The 23,936-nt window shown below is 25.1% G+C and overlaps 5 protein-coding genes and 1 long non-coding RNA gene across 9 annotated transcripts in view; 2 read left to right on the top strand and 4 right to left on the bottom strand.

Annotated features, from left to right (window-relative positions):
• LOC127287763 (rap guanine nucleotide exchange factor 2-like) overlaps positions 1 to 4,681 on the bottom strand; it is a 128,439-nt gene extending 123,758 nt beyond the window's left edge. The window contains exon 1 of one of the 2 annotated variants that reach the window (XM_051314862.1): positions 4,428 to 4,681. The gene's annotated coding sequence lies outside the window, so the exon portion shown is untranslated. Of the gene's footprint in view, positions 1 to 3,524; positions 3,779 to 4,427 lie in introns of those variants that run through there. The other variant, XM_051314861.1, reaches the window with a different exon arrangement.
• Positions 4,682 to 6,981: 2,300 nt separating this feature from the next.
• On the top strand, positions 6,982 to 9,483 carry LOC127287765 (uncharacterized). Its single transcript, XM_051314874.1, has 8 exons — positions 6,982 to 7,221; positions 7,454 to 7,488; positions 7,563 to 7,796; positions 7,858 to 8,277; positions 8,360 to 8,655; positions 8,730 to 8,900; positions 9,119 to 9,229; positions 9,301 to 9,483. Coding segments are annotated over exons 1-8 (1,452 nt in total). The 5' UTR covers positions 6,982 to 7,219.
• A 21-nt stretch (positions 9,484 to 9,504) lies between these two features.
• On the bottom strand, positions 9,505 to 12,313 carry LOC127287766 (adenosine receptor A2a-like). 2 transcript variants are annotated; one of them, XM_051314876.1, is made up of 4 exons: positions 11,249 to 12,313; positions 11,108 to 11,182; positions 9,910 to 10,121; positions 9,505 to 9,828 (listed from the first exon to the last, which is right to left on the bottom strand). In XM_051314876.1, exons 1-4 carry the CDS (start codon positions 11,553 to 11,555, stop codon positions 9,505 to 9,507), a joined length of 918 nt encoding a protein of 305 aa, XP_051170833.1. In that variant the 5' UTR covers positions 11,556 to 12,313. The 2 variants fall into 2 exon arrangements, with proteins under 2 accessions (XP_051170833.1, XP_051170832.1); XM_051314875.1 differs by having other exon boundaries at positions 11,108 to 12,313.
• Positions 12,314 to 14,019: 1,706 nt separating this feature from the next.
• On the bottom strand, positions 14,020 to 17,996 carry LOC127287676 (sphingomyelin phosphodiesterase 4). The gene is made up of 14 exons (XM_051314734.1): positions 17,811 to 17,996; positions 17,377 to 17,676; positions 17,203 to 17,305; positions 16,759 to 16,990; positions 16,471 to 16,681; positions 16,295 to 16,407; positions 16,064 to 16,222; positions 15,807 to 15,978; positions 15,551 to 15,736; positions 15,266 to 15,484; positions 15,101 to 15,193; positions 14,820 to 14,996; positions 14,501 to 14,730; positions 14,020 to 14,435 (listed from the first exon to the last, which is right to left on the bottom strand). The coding sequence occupies exons 1-14, from the start codon at positions 17,835 to 17,837 to the stop codon at positions 14,303 to 14,305; spliced, it is 2,355 nt and encodes a 784-aa protein (XP_051170691.1). The 5' UTR covers positions 17,838 to 17,996; the 3' UTR covers positions 14,020 to 14,302.
• On the top strand, positions 16,902 to 20,459 carry LOC127287677 (uncharacterized). The gene is made up of 3 exons (XR_007843904.1): positions 16,902 to 17,011; positions 19,297 to 19,511; positions 20,298 to 20,459. It is a non-coding gene; the product is annotated as an uncharacterized LOC127287677 (long non-coding RNA).
• On the bottom strand, positions 18,098 to 23,295 carry LOC127287675 (solute carrier family 23 member 2). Of its 2 annotated transcripts, none has more exons than XM_051314732.1 (13): positions 23,045 to 23,295; positions 22,222 to 22,347; positions 21,909 to 22,066; positions 21,248 to 21,453; positions 20,989 to 21,115; positions 20,712 to 20,832; positions 20,322 to 20,577; positions 20,035 to 20,163; positions 19,776 to 19,934; positions 18,954 to 19,033; positions 18,693 to 18,838; positions 18,483 to 18,614; positions 18,098 to 18,362 (listed from the first exon to the last, which is right to left on the bottom strand). In XM_051314732.1, the coding sequence occupies exons 1-13, from the start codon at positions 23,072 to 23,074 to the stop codon at positions 18,308 to 18,310; spliced, it is 1,725 nt and encodes a 574-aa protein (XP_051170689.1). In that variant the 5' UTR covers positions 23,075 to 23,295; the 3' UTR covers positions 18,098 to 18,307. The 2 variants fall into 2 exon arrangements, with proteins under 2 accessions (XP_051170689.1, XP_051170690.1); XM_051314733.1 differs by having other exon boundaries at positions 22,250 to 22,347; positions 23,045 to 23,060.
• Between the last annotated feature and the right edge of the window lie 641 nt (positions 23,296 to 23,936).

Genomic DNA, 23,936 nt, shown 5'->3' with positions numbered 1-23,936 from the left:
TTAGTAAAAAAATAACTAATTAAAAAAAATTAGTTATTTTTTACTAATAAGTATAATAATAATAATAATAATAATAATAATAATAAATAATAATAATAATAATAATAACAATGCTATAATATAATATCTAATAATTATACTAATAGTTATAAAATAATTAATAAAACAATAATTATAAACAAATACTAATAATTAACTATTTTTTGCAAAAAATCGTTAATAATAATTAGTTATTTTTAACTACTTCTTTAGAGAGAACATGTGTAAAAAGTTTGAATTTTAGTCTGACTAAAAAATATATTTTCTGACTAAAACAAACTCTAATTCCTCTATAATAAATTTATAAACAAAATCGAAATTAAAAAAAAAAATTAAAAGGCCTAAAATAAAATAAAATTGTGTGAAGCCATAACGATATAATTGGTTTGAAATAGAGAAGGTACAGGTGGAAAGGACTGAAGGCGGTTTGTGTGGCAGGTGGTGTGGATAATGTCTGTACTAACGGAAAACCAACTCAGGGGGAGTTCATGACAAACAGCTATCCTCCTATTGCAAGAGTCTACAATTCTGCATTTAAGTTCACAAAAACAGTCAGAAACTCGTATAGTGTGTGATATAGGGGAGTGAAGAAGTCGATATTAGCTTTCTTTAGACATATAAATTTTCAACATAAAAAAAAAACTAATCTAAAAGTCTATTCCCATTGCCAGAGATTTCCAAAAAAAAAAAAAGATATATATACACAGTAAAACGAATTTCAATGAGAAAACTTTTTCCCAACTGGCTTAGAAAAAGAGAGTACAGATTTTAATCGACAAATTTGATACTTATACGACTTCCACATGACGACATATATTCGCATATTATTTTTCTATATTCTTCTATTTTACTATTCCGTAAAAAAAAAATTTATCATAATTTACATTTTGTAATTGGGAAAAAAAAATTTTCCAAACGCAATAAAAATTTAAAAAAAAATAAAATTAATTCTATTTTTAGAGATGAAATAAAATTAATTTTATCATTGACAGAGAAACTGTTTTTTTTTTTTTTATTTACGCAGAGATAAAAGATATATTGTTATAAATGGATTTCAATGGAAATAAGACAAGAGGAAATCTCATGACTATCTGTGGTCATCAAATGTGCAGCAGAGTCTTTACCACGAACATAAAGGCAAAATGGAGAAACGGGAACATTCAAGAAACCGTAGGATGCAAGTGAAAAGTATGGTCGACAATTATACCACAGGTTGTGCGCACGACTGAAGATAAAAAAAAAAAAAAACAATGCACGAAGGGTGAGCAAACTATACATAATAAAGCAAAAAGGTAGTAAATAATTACCACTTATATATAAATACATACATATATATGTATATAGTAAGAAAGAATAATTATTTTTGGACTAAAAAATTAAAGTCATTAAAAACGACAATTGGAATATTAAAAAAAATAATTCAATATTCCAAATGATTTAAATATTTAATAATGTGTATTTTGTTTTGAGGAACATTACATATGATGATTTTACAAGATTGTGGAGGATATCGAAAGAAAGCACAATATCCCATTGAAGATTTTCTTCGCGCGCGGATGTTGCACCATTATCGACCACTCGAGCACAAAGTTTCTCCCTTTCTCTCTTATATATAGTTTTACTCTCTTGAGATTTCCTTACGTTCTTTTTTTTTACTAGACGTTTCGTCCTCTGTGTCATTTAGTATAATTAAAAAGAATAATTTTAATTTTAAAAAAATATATTACTTTTGCCTTTGTTTTACAAAAAAAAACAATTTTTTTCTATATAATTAAAAAACTTAAATTATTTTTTTTACTAAAAAGTGTAATTTTTTAAAAAACTTTATCAGGGAATATTTTTTTCTGAGATATATGCAAATTTTTTACGTGGCTCTTGTCCTGGTTTCTTATCAAGAGACTTTCGAGGGATTTCAATGAGGTCTAGCATATATATATACTATAGAGAGAGAGAGGGCGGATGCACAAGTAACTTGGCGTAACGGCAAAGAAACGTTTTTCTCTTTCTTATTTTATTTTTCTAACGTATATACATATATATATATATATATATATAGTGATTAGTGACGGAAGGACAGCAAAACAACTCATGGCTGGATGATGGCACGTTGAACACAATGGCCACGGGCTACCCTCATTTACGTAATGCACATACAAACAATACCGTCTGGCATTTGTTCCCGCTTCGTCGCCCGAGAAACAAAAATTACGACGCTTATCTGGACGTATACAAACGCTTCGCGTCGAATACTTGACGTGAGTCGTCAAAAAGTTTCAAAAAATATCCACACATTCATGTCAAACATAACTCCCGAATAATATAAACAATGTACAATATTGTATCCGAAAAAATATTTTATATTCATTCAAAAAAAATTTGCTACTAAATTTTTTTTTACATTAAGAAAAAAAATATACTATTCATATGAATTTTGAATGCAATTTTAGTCACAAGATTCTCGACGTTTGCACCATTTATTGTCAAGACTATTTGCGTAGTTTTCACCCTCTCGAATTCCCGCGGCGTACTTTGTCACACGTGTAAAAAAAAACTCGATGATAATTTTCTTAACAAAAAGTCTTAATTTGCTCAATTTTTAAAACGGAAAAAGGATTTGATTTTTGATAACAAAATGGAATTCTAATAATTTATAAACAAAAACTGAAAACCTCTCTTTATAGACTATGAAAACTATAAACAAAGGTAAATCAATTCGAAACTGGGAATTGACTGAATTACTTTTAAGTAAGACTATCTGTCACGGAATCTTTATTTTTATCAATAATGCAAGAAACTGGTTTCTGAAAACCCCGTCGTTCCTTTTGCAACGACAATCTACTGTGTTGTGTATTTTATAAGGAATTCAAGCCGTGCACTTTACTTTAGCAAGTTGATTCAAGTTAATAAAATATTTTTCCAAAAAATTTTATAAATACACGTCATGTAACGATGTTTCTCAAATTCGTATAGAATCAAAACAATAATATTTTTACTAATCCTCACACGCATTAAAGACAAAATTTTTACTTTATTCTAATTTTATATTCTTACTGTTGAAAAAAAAATGTAATTTAATTTTTCAACAATTTTAACCTTACAGCAATGAAACTTTAGAAATTAGTGAAACACCTTTCGAAATAGATGTAAACTAAAGGTCGAACATATTTTTTCCTCTAAAGACAACATTAGTATAAATAGGAAATATATCTACGGCAAAAAAAGGATTATAATAAAAAAAAACACCGATTCCTGTGAAAAATGCAAGTAAAAACAAATGAAAAATAATTCAAAAATGAGTTGAGCTTCTGGTCAAGATAACCGTTACTGCCAGAAGGCAAGCAACTTCCTATATACGAGTTTTCATTACACTTGACTCTCGCGTTCTTTGATAAGCAAGAAAAGTACAAAAATCACCCAAAATATAATTTAAAAGATAAAAAAAAATTAAAATTCTTGTCTACATAGGAAAATTTTGTAAAACTAACCTTATCGAGATAATGTTTCAAACTGGTTTTCAAAAAATTAATCCACTTTTCAATTTGAACTTTTTATATACACAGAAGCACACACTTGTATTCACTTTATGTTTAATGAAATTAAATTATACACCAACTACAATGAATACAACTTGTATAGATACTTTTCTTTTAACAAAAGTTGAAAAGTGAGAGCAAACAGTTCAAACAACCCGACTACTCAACGCGTGGCCGGTTACTGGCGAACTGCCAGACTAGCTTGCCATTGCTCTCTCTTCAACTTCGTATTTAACCTCTATTTTCTCGAGAAACCACAAAAAAGAATTAAACAATTATACACTTTGTTTTAAATGACACAAAAGAAGCTAATTAATAACTTGTATTATTGAATTAAATTTTACTTTCCGAGTATCACACTAAATAAAGTACACTTTTTTTGTATACATTTTTTTCGTTTTAAAAAAAGGATTAAAACTGTACAATTTAGAAATGAAACTGTAACTGTTGCATCGAGTCCATGACCAGTGCTACCAATCGCGCGAAACGTCAATGTTGTGAACTAAGATACTAACAGTGTTGGGTAGTTAAAACAGAGTTTCAATTATGGAATAAAGTGGAAAGTCCGAAATGTGATATTTTACACCGGAAATGTAGCATTGAGCATGCGTCGACTAAATCGAGGAAATCAGAAATTTATTTATTTTTTGTTCGATAAAGAAAGTCTAAAAGATTGTAATTGTAATTAAAAAAAGGTTATGAAGTTGTGGTCGCTTGAAATAGATAAACATACTATAGTAATTATATTAAAAAAGAAATCCCTAATTTGAAAAACAAAAATTATTTATATATACTTTTAATAATACAATTAATGATATTAATTGCATTATCATATTATATTATTCATATTTGTACCTGTATTGTCAAACTTCTTGATGTTGAAAAGGACTTCTTTTGTCCTTGAATTCTCTTCTACTGCAAAAAAGTAAGGGAAATCCATGATTGCTAATTTAAAAATGATTTCAAAAATTCTTCCAAGCGCCACACATCCTCCCTGTAAGACATCCAATTCTCCTCTTCTATTGCAAAAAAGTAAGGGGAATCCATGATTGCTGATTTAAAAATGATTTTAAAAATTCTTCCAAGCGACACAGATCCTTCCTTCAAAACATCCAACATGGAACTGAGCGTGCGCTTCTTGGATGCTAACTTTTATACTAGGTCTCAGCCTGCCGTGCGCTGATTGGACGGGGCACTCACTGCGGTAGCGCTGATTGGCAGGCGCTCTGGCTACCAACGTCTATAAATATATGTCGTTTTTCTCCCACCACTTCAGTGAGCTGTTAACTCTTCAAGACGTATGATCTGTGCTGCTCAGAAAAAATATTTTTTTAAATGTTTTATTCGTTATTGGTACTGGACAACCACTATCAATGTTGAAGAAATCATAACTTAATTAAATATTACCAATATTATATTTATATAATAAATATTATATTAATATAACTAATTAAATATTTAATTATTTCAAGTTATATAAAACAAAAATATTATATTAGGTGGATTCCTTATGTATTAAAGGAACATAAATAGACGAGAAATGTAATTTGTGGTTAGTATCAACCTTTTTTATATTATATTTAAAAAAAAATATACTTTTTTTCTATTTAATGCAGGAATAGTAGACATGCTTGCACCTAGCTTGCATACGACCGTCATCGAATCAGTTTCAGTAATCTGGCAAGACATTGAAAAAACACTCCGCGTTTTTCCTAATTAAATCTTTCACATCTCAATGTTAATTATAAGTTTTGTGTTTATTAAATTTCATTTTTTTTAAATAATCGATATATCGTATAAGTTTATTAAGAATTAAATGAATAAAAGCAATATACTAAAGAAAAATTTTGCGACAAAGAGATAACCTAAAAAATTTGACAATGTAATAAATTTACGTTACTGCCACTTGGTGGCACATAGCGCTGCGGCGCAAAATTCAAAAAGTACAGGTAAAATAATATTTAAAGGATAAATATATGAAATTTATATTTATCGAACATTAACCAAAAAATAGTAAAAAAATGAATAAATTAGAATTAACGCAACAAATATGTTTTTACTATTAAATATATCTGCAAATACTGAGTTTTCAGTGTTAAGTTGGTTGCAATGTATTTTTTATTTTCTGCTATTGTCAACACTGCATCATTCATCATTGTTCTTCATACTGTAACCGTCATTGTTGAAAAATTTATAACGAAAAAAAACAAATTATTTTAATTAACGTAGTGAATAATATAATAGTTTTTTAATATTTGAATTTACTTTTATCTGAAGATTTAACAATTCGAGGAATTTTTGTTGGTAAATATGAAATTTTTGACGAGAAAATAATTACAATACCCAGCAAATTTCATTACATGTTCTTTCGGAATTGACGAACCTTGTCCGTAATTTCAAAATGAATTTTGTTGATTGCTATTTTATAATATTGAATATATTAATTTTTTTTTTTAATTTAGAATTATAATTTTATGTCTATCGTGAATTTCTCGGAAGATTTTGTTGCATGTAAATGTATGTTATAGATTTGTAATTTAGTAATTTAACAGACAATGGAGGAGGATCAAGATTTTTTTTTATTAATCTTTGTTTTTATTTTGCAGTACTAAAAAGGTGAAGTGAATATTTTGAGAGCAGGAATAAGGACAGGAAAACTCATTTGGCCATGAAAATCCTCGATTGACATCTGGTGAGTGCACATTTGACAATCATTATATAAATTATAAATAATAAAACTAGATTAATATTATACGAAGTTGTATACTCGGTGACAACAAATTTTACAATTTTAACAAAATAGAATTTTGTTGGAATGCTATTTTTACAAAAATATATTACAAAAATATTTTTTTTTTTACATATCTCTCTCTCTCTCGAGATTTTGGGCAAATTTATCCCGTACACTCGCGGCTTTTGTACTATTGACAATACTATTATAAATAATTAACGATTTTAACTTACAATTTTATTAACGATTAATTGTCGATTTTAATCATTAAAATTATTATCGACTTTAATTAAAATCGATTAAACCATCAATTAAAATTCCATGGGCGCGTTGAAGTGATTTTTGATGTGTTACCATAAAATTAAGTGTAAAATCGCATTTTTCAAGGTTTTGTGTGAAAAATAGAATTTTCAAGTGTGCGATAAATATATAAAAGTGTTTTTTAAATTATTTTCGAATGCTATTAACTAAAGGCGAATATTGTCACAGATAAGTATTTAATTTTCCTTTTTAATTAATTGAGAATTATTTTTTTTAAGAAAATTTTTTTTTTTCTTGTAAATCGAACTATAAACAATTATTATTTTTAATTAATATTTTAATTTTTCTTTACCGACTGTGTATTATAACTTTCACATAATATATATATATATATAGTATTGTTAAGATCTTACTACAGTTTCGTAGAAGCGGATCCAAATGTATATATAAAGAAATATGTGTGAAAGGCATATAGAAGAAATATTCTTAAATATTTTACATATAATATTAGTAAATTTATAAAATGTACATATAAACAATTGTTTTTTTTTTTTTTTTTTACTAATTTAGTTATATTATAATTAATGTGAAGTGTTCTATTAGGAAATATTTAAGAAATCTGTTTTGAGTAATATTTTAAAGTGCTTCGATCAAAATGTAAGTCAACGAACTCTTCTATACATTTATCCTTTTCTATACTAGCATTTAAATCACTGAATAATAATTCCGATAAATGATAAATCATTTCTCAATGAAAAATAATTTCTATTTAATAAAATTTTCATTATCTCAATAAGATTCAGAATATATATTTTTTTTTATTTAAACAATAGTAGACATTATTATACATTTGTATACTTGTATTTAAAAATTATTGACTTTTTTTTAGGGATCGAGAAATAATTGATGTTTTGGACGAGATTGGTAAATTTTAAATTAAGTAATTTTTTACTTTTGGGTTATATTTAAAATATAATCTCTCATTTTTTTGTTTACAGTTCGAAAAGTAATATTAATATGTGATTCGTCTGTGGAAAATAAATTAAATTTAAATGAAGGAGCACAAAAATTTGATTGTGAATCTCAAATTTGTCACTCGACAAATATGAATGAAGAAATTGAAGATAAAGGAGAAAAGAGATTATTACCTGAAAGTGATAGTTTAAAAAATACACAAATTGTAATTAAGGCAGATACAATTAAAGAAAATAAATTCCCTGTGATAGATAAAGGTAGGAGTCTAATTTTAATTTCTGATATCATATATTTTTTAAATAAATAAAATTCTTTTAGAACCTTTAGAAAGAATGACACCAGATTCTCAAGATAAAAATTCATCAGATTCTACGGAATTGAATGCAGATTATTTAAATAATTCAAAAGATGAAAGAATATTTAATCATAATTCAATAATTGAAATCAACGAAATCGATAATAATCCAGAAAATAATTTATCACAAAATGACAATAGAATACCTAATCAAAATTCAATAGCAGAATTGAATAGTGTTTTAGAAAGTAATTTAAAAGACGATAATAGAATAAAAAATTGCAATTTAATAGAAAAAACTAAATTTGAAGATGATAGAAAAATAACAATAGATGATAAACAAATATTTCCTATAACAGAACTAACAAGAAGTCCATTAATTTATGGAAGAAAAGTGAGAGAAATAGAGGATTTGGCAATTCCTTCCACATCAACTGGTATTGGTAAATAAATAATTTTTATATTTTTTTTTTACAAATATTGAAAATATTTTCTCTAAATTTATGAAAATTTTATATATTACAGTGCCTTCAGTGATAGTTATAAATGATTTGTCAAATGAAAGTTCATCATCTGCATATTCAACAGGTGAAATGCGAAGGCGAACAGTTGAAAATAATTTTGCATTTTTATCAGATTCCGATTTAAGTGATGAAGAAATTGAACAAATTTTAGGCTGTGAAAATAGAGCCTATGAATCGTGTGATGAAATTGAAATTACACAAGAGACTGAAATTGTAATACCTGTTGAAGAATATGAAATAATTAAATATAATAATTATATTTGGAGTTCAATGGGTTTTATGAAAGTTGCACAAGTGGTAGGTGAAATTTTGATAATATTCATTATAAATTCAAAAATGTTAAAAATAGATTATAATGCTTTTATTTTTAGATATGCTGCATTACTATGTATGTTTCAATTAGTTTGTGTCGTTTTCACAGCAAGCATATACAAATTTTTTGCATTATTGGAGCTTGTTTTTCATTATTTATATTAATTGTGTATTCATATCGAATACATATCGATTATTGGAAGACTTACAAAATTCGTTTACTTCTTTCGGTAATAATTTATTAATTCGTATACGTTCACATATTCATTTCTTATATATATATATATATTTATATGCAGTAAACGAACTTTCATTAAAATTATTAATAATCTACTATGATCAATGAAAATAAATAGTTAATTATTTTAAATATTCGAAATTTGTATGTTAAACACGTTAACTGCATATACATATAAGGAAACAATATTAATTAATCTTTTCTTCTTAGGAATATATATACCTTGTTATATACACAATTTGTGATACAGTATTTGCTATTATTAAATTCGAATTTAATGAAGAAGCCAATTATCGAGAAAGAATGGCCGTTATGATATTGGTGAGTTATAAAAATTAATTTTTTCATTCAATTTTAATATCGTCTTTAAAATATATATATTTTTTTTACAGATGATTTCAACGTTGATAGCAGCATCAACCTATTGTTATGATGCAATTTTATGCTATTCATTGATAGAAGAAACATCGAAAAATAATTCTGATGAAAAAAAATTATTGCTTTCTTATTTACCAACATGTTCGAAATCATCAAGAGCAGAGATATGTGATATATTTCATACTTGTATTTTATAAAATACAATTTTTTTCATCTGATTATCTGCATAAAAAATGTTTAACCGCAAGTCTGAAATCTTTTAAATGATATGCATAAAGAAGAGGATTCCCCACAGAATTTAAATGTGAAAGAATAATGGAAAAATTGAGAAATATTTCATTTACATAGCAATGAGGACAAAATGCCATAATACAATTAATTGTATACAAAGGAAACCAGCAAATAATGAAAAATATTACAATTCTTGCTAAATTTTGTGTTGCTTTAACTTCTCGTTTTTGTGCAGCACCTAAAAGTCGAAGCATTGTTCCAGTTTGTCCTTGTTTTGATCCAATTGGATTTATTGTAACATTTTGTTGTAACTAGAAAAAAAAACACATATGTAATGAAATTGCATAAAAATATATATATATATCAAATTTTTTTATTAATTTTATATTTACTTGTTTTATTACAACTCGATATATATGGGCATAAGAAGCACCAATTAGAATTGCTGGAAATATAATTGTCGTTAAATATAGAAAGACCAAATAATCATAGTCCATAACTTCGGTGAAAATGCACTTGTCATCATTTTTCTTTCCTGCATTCCATCCCATAAGTGGCAAGAATCCAACTAAACTTCCAGCTATCCAGCAAACACATATTATACCTGAAAATAAATTTTCACTCTTTTAATAAAATTAAATTAATGATAAAAATATAGAAAAAGGATTAAGTAAGCCCACTTTTTTTTTATTACTGCAGACCTCGGATTATACGACTTTTTCTGACTTTTTTATTACAAAATTCAGTACATTACAGATCTTTTTTATTTCAATTAATTACCAAATTTTTAACTAAAATTATTATCCAAATTAATTATTTTAAATAATTTGAATGAAATTTTTTTACAAATTCATTTATCTTAAACTATTTTCAATTCAATTATTTTTAAAAAATGGTTATCAAAAATTCTTTGATAAATTATTTTTAAATTTTGTAAAATTTTAAAAAATCTTTTGAAATTTTATTATCTCTAAAAACTTCCACTGTAACTCTAATTATTATTTTTAATAATTTTAATATTTCTTTCAAAATTCAATTATTATTTTTAATAATTCTTTAAAAATTCAATTATTTAAAAAAAGCTTCAACTTCATTATTTTCCAAAATTTTTATTTGTCCATTAATACTAAAAACTATGCAAAAAAAATTTTTAATTCAAATTATTTGTCCTACTTAATTAAAATTTTGAAAATTTGTCCTAGTTCAGTTTTGAAATATTCAAAAATAAATTTACTTGATAATATTCTTGTAAAATTATTCTTATTAAAAAATAAATTAAATAATATACAATAAAATTAGATATTTAAAGTAAAATATTTATTATTTAATTAAATTAAAAAATCGACTTTTTTTTGCGCCTTTAAAGTCAATTCGAGGCCTGTTATTGAAAAACTACTTCAAAACTTTTACAAAAAATTGATGAAATTCAGTCACTCTTTTTTTTGTGGTGGAAATTTTATCAGTTCACTGAAAATAAAAGAATGATTTTTAAAAATATTTTTCACATTTCAAGTTGTTTACCAGTAAAAAGAAAATTAGATATAAAAATAAATTCATCCTATTCCGCTATAAGTATAAAAAAAAGCCTACCAATAGCTGTTTTTGTTGTCACTGTTCTTGAATATAACATTGGATGAAGAATAGCCCAATATCGATCAATTGAAACTGCAACTAGACAAAATATACTAATTGTACACAACACTATTAAAACAGATACAGTCAATAGACAACCATGTAAATTAGTTGGTAGTCCAATACTCGCTAATATTGCAAATGGTATTGCAAAAAGTCCCACTAATAAATCAGCCACAGCTAATGATATTATATAGTAATTTGTTCTTCTTCGTAATTTTCGTTCTCTGCTAAATATTAATATCACCAATCCATTACCAAATATTGCACAAATTGCCACTAAAATTTCACAAATTGTATAAGGAATATTTAATTGTGAACTAGTGTAACTATCATTTAATGTGCTAAGTGTATGATTAATAACACTTATTGATGATAATTCAGTTGAATTTATTTCAGTTTCCATAACAGGAACAAAAAAAAAAGTGATGAAAAATATCTTTTTTCAGAAAATTGTTTAAATTATTCAATTTAGAATTTAATTATTGTTCTTGTACGTTCAAATGCGCATTAATGTTATTTTTTTCCACTTCCTTTAATTTATATCTTATCCATCTTCCTTTGAGGTTTGCAAACGTTCTCTTTTATTTCAATGCATCAATCTTTTTCACTCGATTCTTGGAGTTTATTATTCCACTTTATTATAATATTCACAAAATTTTCAATCATTAAAAAAATTTTCACATAATTATTAATTTAGTATTTTGGTTTTTTGTGATCCAATAGTTATTTGTCCTTTTCTTCATTAAGAGAATGTTTAGGAATTTTTATTTCTATGAAGAAAATGAGTATGAATAAAATTCACATAAAATTGTAAATAAATGAAGAATCATTTTGGAAATCAGTGAAAATTTTTTTTTATTTAATTTTACTCTCGTGATAGCGTGAAGAAAATATTTTAAAATAACATTATTTTCTTAGTTTAATTTTTAATTTCGATACACATTTATTTTCATCAATAAATAATTGAAATCAAAAAATATCCAAAAAAAAGTACTTTCTTCCTTGAATCATATATAAAAGATTATTTTTTTTTTTTAATGATATTTTACTTATATTTGCTTAATTATATTCGAACAACGTTTAATCGATTTTTATTTTTTGCGTCAAAGCTTTCATCCGATTATTTATTCCGCACGTGTTTTTCACATACGTCTAACTTCTTTGCCCTTCAGAAGTCTACTAATATGATAGGGCGATATAATAGTGGATTGTAGTCGCATGGCTGTGGCGGTTTTTTACTCTCAAGGGAATAGAGGTAGTAAAAGTGATGAGGTACATGTATATATAAACAGAAAATGGACAGTCATGTCAGTCATTTAGTATTTTTTTTTTTCATTTTGAAAAATGTTCTTTGAATTAATTAATCAGTTAAAGTACTTATTTAGTTGCGTTGAAATTAAAAATCGTTATTTTCACAATACATTCTTTTACATTTTGATAAAATATAAAATGACATAAAATAAGGTGTGTTATCAGATTTAAATTCTAGTAAATAGTAAAAAAAAAAAAAAAACTTATAATTAATTTCGAAGTATTAAAAAATGATGATAATTATTTCCTACTTTAATTTATAGGTACATTGAACTTTTTTGATAATTTGTAGAAACAATTTTTCAATTTAAGAATTAAAAAATTTGTCGGACAGTGACAGTAGAAATAACAATTTGCGGATCTCATAATGATAATTTAATATGTCTCATTATCCTTAACAGGAATATAACAGAGTGTCTGACTTTGCACAAAAGTTCTAATTGTACAAATAGTTCCTATTCTTCAGTAATAATAGCATATAGGAGCGGTTTAAAAAGACTTGTGTTAATTCTATATATATATATATGTATTGATCACACACGTAAACGTAATTTTTCTTTTAAAAAAGAATTTTAATTCTTTCACGCCCTGTGGTACATACGCAGTACCATAAATCATAATTTTTAAACAAATGTAAAATCTCAAATTTCTATGTCCAACTAAACAAAAAAAATTTTTAAAATTACATTTCTAAAAATAGAAGAAATAATACGAAAAGATATATTTATGCATTTTGTCATAAAATCAATAAAAGATTAAAACTTAGCTCCATACAGAAAAGACCAAAATAGTCAATAATGTAAATAAATAAATTAATAGAAAAGATAGAAAACAGTCCCATAAATCAAAGTGTCCCTCATGGCAAAGACCAGAATACACTTTTCTTGTGTATTTTTACGCACAGAACACGAATCTGAAAACAGATTTTGTCACCAAGTATAAGGAGGTTCCATTTGAGGTGATTGAGGGTTTTACTAGCTAAGTGTTTTTCATTTAGTTATTTTTAAACAAAAAATTTTTAAATTAAAGTTTATCGGTAATTTTTTAATTACTGCGAAAGTGTCTAGAGACTAAAGTCACATAAAAGTTTTTCGATAAAAAAATAGTAATTATTATTATTAAAATTATATTATCGTTATTTTATAACCCCTAATCTGTAAAATAAGTTTTTTTCTTAGTATTTTCAATTAAATTCGTAATAATTGGAGTATCTGTAGCAATACCCTCCATTATTCTAATTAGAAAAAAAAATAGTTGAAACTAGTTTCCCCTTCAGATTAGATTTAAAATTTTGAAAATCATATTCGAAATCCCCTATATCGATAGTAAAAATTGAATCGTTGAAAATAATTCAGGAAAAATTTCAACTTAAAAGTGAATTTCTTCTACCGAAACAATTTTATGTTTTCTTAAAAATAAATTGAATTGACCCATAAATGGAATTTAATAAAAAGTCAATTATTACCCATTAATGAGAATTTTTTTTGGAGGCGAAAAACGATTAAATAATAAATTTTATATTACGAAAAGTAATAACAGTGAAAAACCCAGTAGAATTTTCTTTCATCTTATTTATTATTATCAATTCCTGAGAAGGTCACTGCATTAGTGCCGAAACGTATAAGTTTATTTTATACACATTTTTGTATATATTGTTTGTCCTAAGTTATAATAAATTTAGAAGTAAAAAAATTAATTTTTTACATTTTTACATAGCGAAAAATTTTTCAAAATCAAAAGTTTTTAATTATAATTATAATGTTATTTTCAATATTAATTTTGTTATTTGTAAAATTTTACCGTTTTGATAAGAATTTATCATAAATACTTGTGAAAACGTCATTTATGAGTGAACGAAGTTTGTCTTGCAGTTGCATTATTGTTTGTAAGCCATGGTTCACATAATGCACGTGCTAATATGTAGAATAACCAAGAAATGAAAGAGAGTCCAAAGATGACTGGCATACTATATCTAAAAAATATTATTTTTAATTATTGCACATAATTTTTTTAAAAAATTAATTTCAATATACAAACCCTAATATCCAGAAAAATAATATTCCAAAAAATATGCTTCCAGAAACATGATAGTTTGCCATTATACGAAAACTGATTCGTGGAGGAATACGAATTTCCGAACCGGAAGTAAATCCATTTGGAGTACGTTTTGGTAAATTAACAACTAACGTTGGTGGTTTAATAATTTGACGTGCGATTCTTCCAAAAATATCGTTTCTCATATACATTCTGCTTAATTCGTGTTGATACTGTAAAAATTGAAAAATAGTTAATATTTAGTTTTAAAAAGTTAGTTTTAATATTTATTAAAATCGGTAAATGTAAAAACAAAAATTACCTTATTATTTAGAAATGCGCACAATTTATACAAGGCTCGGACTAAAATTGTTATTTCATTGCTGCGAACCGGTTGAAGTTCTGGATCACCCAAATATTCAACATACCTATAGTTTTGTTTTCCATCTTGAATTGGAACATAAACACCAGGTCTAGTAGAATCTAGACTTGAATCCATCTGCGTGTTTGTAAAAAAATTCTTATATTGAAAATTTAATAAAAATCGATTTGAATTTAATGGAAAATTTTCTTTTCTTTTTAAAGAGACTTAATTATTATTACTTGAGATTGATGACCAAAGGAAGTGGAAAGTATCGTGTCATGATATTCTTGATCAGCAACTAAATTCGCTGGTGGAAATTCCTCTTCTTCAAGCTAGAAAAATTAAAATTATGACGAACAAATAATAATTTTTTGTTTATTCTATTCAAATTTCTATACTCATACTCGAAATATATAAATAAGACGTTCTTGTGCAAAAGCTAAATATGCTGGAACTTTTCGTCTTTCCTCTAAACATATATCATCTGAAGAAGTATTTTCGCTATTAAAAAAATTCCATATCGATATAAGCAATTTCCTTCCACTTTTTTGTTTCTCTAATGCTTCAAGTAAACTTATTGCTGTTAATTGAGCTTGTCGCACTGTGTACAAAAAATCTAGAACCTAAAAATTTGATTTTATTTTTAAATTATGTATACGATATATTTTCAAAAAAAAGATTATCTTTACCTGATTTTTCGTTGAAACTGAAAATATGGGATTATATTGATAAGACGGTCCTTCAAGTTCGAGAATTTGTTGTCGTACAATTGCAGTCCATTGATTATTTGATAATCTACCACGACTTAATGCAACATCATCCATACAACTTTCAATATCGGATAAAATTTCAGTTAAATAAGGTTGAGAAAATACCTGTAATTACAAATTTTTTCTATTAAATAATTTCTCTAAAAATAATTTTTTTTTTTAAATATATAATTACTTTTGTCACACGAAACAGCATTAAAGCATTTTTAGGCGCCACTAAATCTATTCTCATGAATCTTGGAAGAAGTTGTTGAAATATTGCCGTATAGGCTAATAAATTATTCGCGACAAATGACATCCATCTCGTTGGATCGTGAATTTTGCCCTTTTCTTCTTCTTCAAGTTTACTTAATTGGAAAAAATTTAATTATTATTAGGTCTAATTATTATTAACGAAATAATAGAATATAAATAAAAAATAAAAAAACGAACCCTTCTTCAGTGTACATAACGCCCGACACATATCTCCATGGTTGAATAAAGCTTAACCAAGCTTCTAATATCAATCGAAATGAACTATCAAGTGGCCAATGATGAATAGCTTTTTTTAAAAATAGATAAATCTTTCCTTGAACCGATGGAAGTATAACTCTAAATAATTTTAATAATTAACAAAAAATTTTGTATATTTAAACAATTTTTTTAGTGTCGCAATTTTTTTACCTTTTTAATTCGTCAATAGCGCTTTTATCTCCAGTTGCGCTATTAGCAAATTCATGTAATGTTTTTAAAAGTGCGCGTACCAAACGAATATGTTCTCCAGAATGTATACTTTGCTATAAAAATAATAACAATAATAAAAATAGAAATAATTTTTTTTTCAAATATTTAAAACTTACACGACGTGGTAAAGAGCTTGTTGCTGCTGTAACAAGATTTGGTGAATATTGATCCTCCTCCGTATATTCTAACCAAAAATCAAGACAAACTTGTACCACAGTTTCACTTCTCCAAACTTGTGGTAAACATTGTTGTTGTGGTACACCAGAAACAGGGCTTGTTGAAGTTGGAGACAATATTGAAGTTCTTAATAAACGCGTTGTTTGTAATCTAAATTTAATAAATGTTTAAATTAATTATTGATAAAAAATTAAAAATTCATTTATTATTTATTAATGAAAATTAACCTTTTTGATTCAGGTGATTGCATCAATTTCCTCGGAGGTGTTTTCTTCACATAAGGACCAATTATAGGCAAAACTGGAGAATTATCCCTTGGCAAAAAATGATTCAAATAATTGTGCGCCAATTGAACATAAACAGTTTCCCAATTTGTCCAAACATTTTCCTGTTGTGGTTGTTGAAGCCAAGGATTTGTCAAATGATAGGCAAAATGAAATATATAATACTCGAAGGGATATGTGCTTATTAAGGACAATGGTGAGTTATTATTTTTTGATAATAATTTTTTAACATTTGGAACTCCGATCAATTAATTCCCACTTAATTTATAAGTAATAAAAATTCTAACATTTATATTTTAAAGTAAATATTTTCCAAATTTTGATAAGGAGTTCCAGTGTTAGTGAAATTTTTCGATATTTTTAAATAATTCAAAAAAAAAAGGATACTCATTGCAAGTTCAGTTAACGAACGTGAATTATGATCATCTTTAATTTTATCTAAATAAAACGGAGGTATAATTCCTTCTTCCAACATTAAACGTATTTTTGCCTGTGAAAAAAAAAAAAATGAAATATAAAATTGAAAATAATTTTAAAATCTCGAGAAATAATAAAACTTACCGGTAAATAGGAGACGGGAAAATTATATTTTAAATAACAATCTGGAAGTAATTTGTAACATAGAGAAAAAATTGGTCCCATTGGACCAAGAAAATAGCAAAGTGTATCATATTCCTGTGGATTTTTCTTTGCATTAATGGAATGTAAACCCCAACCAATATTATCGTTTATTCCAAATAAAGAATGTATCAAAACAGGGAAGACATGTTGTAAATCAGCTGTACTTGACTTTTCAATTAATATTGTAAGTTCTCTGCATCGATTAATAAGCGGTAAATTTAGATACGATTGAAGACGAACCTAAAATTAAAATCGATGATAAATTTAAAAAAAATTTCGAAATCATAAATATAAATTCAAAAAAAAAAAAAAAAAAAAATAGTAAAATTCTATTTTGAGGTTAGCTTTCGAGAAAAAAAAAAAAAATTAATTACCGCTGCTACATCTGATGAGGTAGTCATTGTTGCATATTTTATATTACTTCTTTAGTATATGCAATTGTTTTAATGCTAAATAATAGCAGTAATACACTTAGAGAAAAAAATAACAGAAAACAGTTAAAAACGCACAAACACTCATGATCCTGTCTAGATCAACAATTCAACTTGACACTACTTATAACATTACGCATGCGTTTCTTATTCCCGGGAAAATTTCAAATTAATATATTTTTGTATAGAAGTAAAAATTACTAATTTGTTTTTTTTTCTTATATTTCTTCAATAATAAAATTGAATTAAATAAGTACAATTGCCTATTAAATATTTTTTTGTACAAAATCACAATTTATAAATAATTGTGAGCAATTTGATTGTAGCAAAATTTTATAACTGTATAAAATTAACATTTTACTGTTATCACATAATTATTAATTTTTTGAATATCAAAAATTTGTTAATTTAAAAATTATTATATCAGAATAATATAACTGTTAAGATCGTGGTCTATAAGTTGGCATGAAAGGTAAATAGGATGTCCATTTCCACCTAAAATAAAAAATTAAATAAATAATTAATAATCTATAATAAAGAAAATATAAAAAAATAATTTTAAAAAAATTATTAATTAGTATTGATTAAGGTAAAAAATAAAAAGTAATTTCACACCTTCTTAATAATTTCATTCCTATGGGAAAATCAAATGTATTTGGAACATATTCATTTTGATCATCATTATTTTCACCATCGAAGTTTAATTCCATTTCATTAGCCCAAGCAATTAAACCTCTATCTTCAAGGCTACCTGTTATAAAAAATAAAAGAATAATTTTTTTCTAATTCTGAATTAATAAACTAATTAAATTTTTTCTGCACTACTCGCCTGGTATAATATTATCCAAAACACAACCGGTAATTCCTCCAACTAGAATTGTTGTACTCAATAAAACTGTTATAACACCATCGGCTGTTTCACTTCCTGTATGTATAATATTCGAATGTTGAATCATCCATTTAGATAAAACCTAAAATTTTTAATTATTTTGAAACTTCTTTTTTTCAACTTAATTTAAAACAAATAAATAAATTAAATAATTATAGTAAGGCTATATAGAAGTGAGAAAACAAAAAATGTCTTACCAATGGGAAAAAAATTGAAAAACCAAGAATATACAAGTTCCTTGCATTATTCAGATTGACATATTGTAATGCTGATAAACCTTAATAAAAAGAAACAATAGATTATTTTATTATAATTTAGATATGAAAATAATAATTATTATAATAATTTTAATCAGACTAGTAATTATAATAATAATTATTACATAAATTAATAACATTAATTAATGAGGAATTATTATTTCTTCATGGAGAAAAATGGAAAAACTAATAAAGTAATTTTTACTACTTTAAAAGTAAACTGTCTGGAATTTTTGCGCTATCCTGGTAATTTTTACAGGTATTTTAATTTTTCTTTTTACAGATTCTATCCTTGATGGCTTGTGGTTTCACGTACTTCAAAGATAAGGGCAAAAGTAAAAAAGGAACACAAAATCTTGAAGGACACAGAATTCACAGACTTTTTAGATCTCGGTCTAATTTTCACATTTTCCGAATGGAAATTTAACTTGAAAATAGGAATCTCCGAGGGCTATTTAGTTTGAAAGAATCTCCTTAAAGCTGAAAATTCGTTCAGAGGTAAATATTTTAATTTATTGGAAAAATTTTATTACAAAAAATTTAGTTGTATTTTTTGACGCGCGACAACGTCTTACTCCAAGGTCTTGGGAGTCAATCAGAAAAATTGTCGTTCATAAAGATTAAAAAATTAAAAAAAAAACGTCACGATAAAAATTCTCCGTCCGCGTAATAAATACAGACCCCGCTTTTATTTTTTCATTTTTCTCCGTGTTAGTTTAAAAAAAAATTTTGTTTATTTTTAAAAGCCTTTTTACTACATACCAAATGCGGCAATCATTCCAAACATAACGCAAAATATTCCCCCAACAATTGGTTCTGGAATAATAATAAAAACAGCTCCAAATTTGCTAATAATACCTTGTAGAATCATAAGTAAGCAAGCCCATTGAATTACTCTTCGACTTCCTACTTTGGTTACTCCTAAAATTATTTATATTATAAAATTATAAATTATATTTTAATTATAATTTATGAATTATATTTTAATTATAATTAATTAATATGTTATAAAATTACATGCCTATTGTTCCAACATTTTCTCCAAAAGTATTCGTTCCATTTCCACTGCCCCAAAGACCCGCCAGCATAGTTCCCAATCCTTCGATTGCAATACCGCGATTAATTGCATGCACTGGTGGTGGAGGAGCTCCTAAAATTAAAATTAAATTATTTAAATTATTTAAATTAATTAAATTAATTAAATAATTAAATTTAATTAAAATTGTAAATTATTCTCACATTCTGTTAGATTATAAATTTTGATAATAAATTTTTTTATTTCAGGTATTTGAAAAAAAAAAAAATTACCACACATTCTTGACGTCGTTGGATAATAGCTTATACTTTCGACAGTACACGCCAATACTCCAGCTAACATGCCGAGAACACCGGAAAGAGTTACAGTAGGAATACCCCATTGACCAGGATATGGAAAGCGGATCCATGGTGAGTCGTTAAGAATTTTTATTTTTGTATCCGCTCTACCTGGATGTCCAGGTGGAAGAGTATCGGTTACCGTTAAAATAATACAAATTATCCACATAACAACTATTGTTAATAATACCTAAAAATAATTATTGACATTAAAAAAATATTTATTTACATAAAAAAAAAAATATATACAAAGGCCATTAAAAATGTTTTTTGAATATTTTCCATATAAAATGTGTAGGACAAAATATTCTAAAAAGAACTTACTGGAAATAGTTTAAATAGAGAAAACCAAATAATTCGTATTCCTTGGCCCTTTTTATATACAATTATTGGACATTTGACATTGACCAAAATTTGCGAATACAGTGTCAACATTAATATTGTTCTATAAAATATAATGACATATGAAAAATAATGGTAATTATAGTAATAATGGTAATTATATAATTGCATAATTACCAAAATAATTTATATAAATGGCGCATTTGTTGTGACAAAAAAAAAAATATAATTGTTATAAATAAATATAAGTAAATTTTACCCCACGGCGATACCCCAATGTCGTGATGCAGCTTCTGCAGCATTTTCAAATAATGATAATCCAACTAATGATACCGTTGGAACTATTGTCAGTGGTGTGACAAATTTTAAAATATATCCCACTATTCCTAAAAAGAAAAATATAGAACCTTGATTTTTTTTATCTTCAGTATATAAAAAAATCAAAAAATTTTTTCTAAAGATTTGATAAACTAAAAAATAAATAAATGTTTTTATTATAACAATTAAAATAGAGATACCTCCAAATCCAATAATTACTTGAAATAAAGCAGATACGGCAATTGCGCCTGAAAGTTCACGCATTCGTACCTGCCATAATTCAGTTCGATCATCAGGAGACATTGTTTCTAATACCTCCTGATTTGGACATTTCCATTGTGGTAAATTTAATATAGCGAGAGTAGGAACCAAAAAAGATATTGTTCCACCTTGGACTAAAGGCAGTCTAGAATTTTTTATTATTATTATTATTTTCCTCAATAAATTTTGGAAGAAAAAAATTATCCAAACTCAATTATGCTTTTGCAATTATAATATAAATTAAAATAATCTGCGTCAATGTGTTTTTTTTTTTTTTAATAATTACTCAGTTAGACATTAATCAAGAATTTCAATTCAAATTAAGAACCAGTAATTCCAGATTTGCAATAAATTTCAATCCCTTCTCTTTAAGATATACAAAGACAAATTATGCATTATGTATTGAATTTAAATGCTCTATTTTAAATTCATGTTTTAGAAATTATAAATGAAAATTGAAGGTATTTTATATGACAAATCAATTAAAGAAAAAACTATAATTGAATGAGAATAAAATATTTATATTCCGAATCATTATTAGTCATCTTAATTAATGCATTTTTATTTATTTTTTTTTTTTTTGGTAATTTTGAAATATACCTGCATCCAAATGTTGTCTGTATAAATGTTACTAATCCTGTGACTAAAATCATTGTGGAAATTATATGACTTCTTGCTGGATCATCTTCTGCCATACAAAGTGCAGGTGTTAGGATAAATGGTATTGAAACTATAGCACCAATCATAGTTAAATAATGCTGCAATTAGAATAAATTGATGTTAAAAAAAATTTTAATGTAAAAAAATTTGCTTAAACTTTATGGCAATAAATATTGTGCTAGATAATTTGTTTTTGAAAGATAAAAAGTATTTAAAAATTTTTTAAAATAAAAAAATAAAAAATATTTCTCACCTGTAGTGCCATAAATAAACATAAATACCATGGTGGAACATCGTCTATTCCATATGTAATATCAGGATTTCTATTTTTCGAATTATTTTCATCCCTTGGTGATGCGTTTGTTGAAACGGATATGTTCTGTAAATTAAAATCATTAATTTTATTTTTTATTAAAATTTTTTTTTTTAAATACATAAAAAATTGAATACAAAAAATTTATTGCAACCAAATGAATTGGAAAATACAAATCATTTAAGTAAATTAGTTTTTAATATTTTTGATAAGTTAAAACCATTTTTAGACAGATTAGACAATAAGTTAACGTATCTTTAGGAAGAAAAATTTTCCATCGGTTATGGTTAGCCTCGTGGTTTAAATAAATTAAAACTAATGTCAATTTATATTTAAATAAATTTATCGTAAAAATAATATATATATATTTAAAATAAATATTTCTTTATTCAAAGTATGCAGTAACAAAACAAGAATTTTTATTGTAGTTACGATAACGAAACCAGTTCAATATATAGCATACATACTTTTGAGTTTAAAATCTGAAATATATTTTAATTTCAAGAGAATTCTAATACATTTTCAAAATAAAAAATTGTGTAGTAAAATATTTTTTCATAAATAACTTTTTCAATTTACAATAAAATTAAAAATTTTTACATTTTAATTTATTTGAAACTTTGATTCACAGATTTGATAAATTAATCGTTTAATTAAAGAAACAAGAATGATTTTTTTTTTTTATTTTCTAAGAACAATTTTCAAATTTCTCTTATATATAAACGAGATTTATTTATTTGAGAATAATGAAAGATGTACTTACTACATTATTAAGTTGTATATCGTGTTCCATAATGAATATATGATATTGTCAATTACTCTAATTTTAAATCTTTAAAGATTTATTATTATTATTATTATTATTATTATTATTATTATTTTATTATTTTATTATAAAATTTTTTTTATATTATTTTTTCTTATAAAATATTTTCTATACACTTATTTTTAAAGAGTAAAGTAAACCATTCAAAGGAATAGAATATACTGATGAGTATTTACTAATGCCCGTAAGTTTATATTCTATTAAGAAAGACAATATCACGCATTTGTCATGTGCCAACAATAAAGTGTTAATAGACAGCGCAATCATTACCAATATATAAATGTTGTCAAAAAAAAAAAAAATAATAATAATAATATATGAAAATTTCATAATTTTGGTAGACAAAAATTATTGATTTCTAAATTAATCATTGGTATAAAGAATCATGGAATATGTAATATTTACTTAAGAAAAATTAATTAATTTTTTTTTATTATAAATAAATAATAATAAATAAATAAATAAATAATAAATAAATATTTTGATATTATTGGATAAATTAAAAAGTATACTGTAAAATTTACAGTACCTCTTATTCAAAAATAAATTAATTAAGTTCAATTGAGATTTTTTATGTGCATACTTAAAGAACTAAAATTAGAACTCATATATATAACATTTTTGGCAACCGATTATATTTTTCTTAGCATAATAAATGTTATAATTTTTGTAAAGCTATGTTTAGCTTTATTAATAATTAATTATTAATTAATAATTATTAAATAATGTTTCTAAATATATATATATATATATATATATGGAAAATTTTTGCTATTTGCAAATTATTTTGAAAATAATGGTATTATACGGCTTTTTTTACAACAAATTA

Source organism: Leptopilina boulardi, unplaced genomic scaffold, assembly GCF_019393585.1.
Source record: "Leptopilina boulardi isolate dan_hultmark-lab unplaced genomic scaffold, ZJU_Lbou_2.1 LbouV2_372, whole genome shotgun sequence".
Taxonomy (NCBI): domain Eukaryota; kingdom Metazoa; phylum Arthropoda; class Insecta; order Hymenoptera; family Figitidae; genus Leptopilina; species Leptopilina boulardi.
Note: the sequence above shows the minus strand (reverse complement) of the source record. Positions and strands in the feature narration are given on the sequence as shown.

Coding starts and splice junctions, on each gene's coding strand:
- LOC127287675 (XM_051314732.1), bottom strand. CDS start 23,074: ATGGAACACGATATACAACTTAATAATGTA. Junction 22,067..22,221: donor GTTTATTTATGGCACTACAG/GTGAGAAATATT, acceptor TTCTAATTGCAG/CATTATTTAACTATGATTGG. Junction 21,454..21,908: donor CAGACAACATTTGGATGCAG/GTATATTTCAAA, acceptor AAAAAATTCTAG/ACTGCCTTTAGTCCAAGGTG.
- LOC127287766 (XM_051314875.1), bottom strand. CDS start 11,555: ATGGAAACTGAAATAAATTCAACTGAATTATCATCAATAAGTGTTATT. Junction 10,122..11,107: donor GACAACAAAAACAGCTATTG/GTAGGCTTTTTT, acceptor ATTTATTTTCAG/GTATAATATGTGTTTGCTGG. Junction 9,829..9,909: donor ATCGAGTTGTAATAAAACAA/GTAAATATAAAA, acceptor TTTTTTTTCTAG/TTACAACAAAATGTTACAAT.
- LOC127287765 (XM_051314874.1), top strand. Junction 8,901..9,118: donor AAATTCGTTTACTTCTTTCG/GTAATAATTTAT, acceptor TTTTCTTCTTAG/GAATATATATACCTTGTTAT. Junction 9,230..9,300: donor GAATGGCCGTTATGATATTG/GTGAGTTATAAA, acceptor TTTTTTTTACAG/ATGATTTCAACGTTGATAGC.
- LOC127287676 (XM_051314734.1), bottom strand. CDS start 17,837: ATGACTACCTCATCAGATGTAGCAGCG. Junction 16,223..16,294: donor GCTATTGACGAATTAAAAAG/GTAAAAAAATTG, acceptor AAAATTATTTAG/AGTTATACTTCCATCGGTTC. Junction 14,436..14,500: donor TTATTTTTCTGGATATTAGG/GTTTGTATATTG, acceptor AATATTTTTTAG/ATATAGTATGCCAGTCATCT.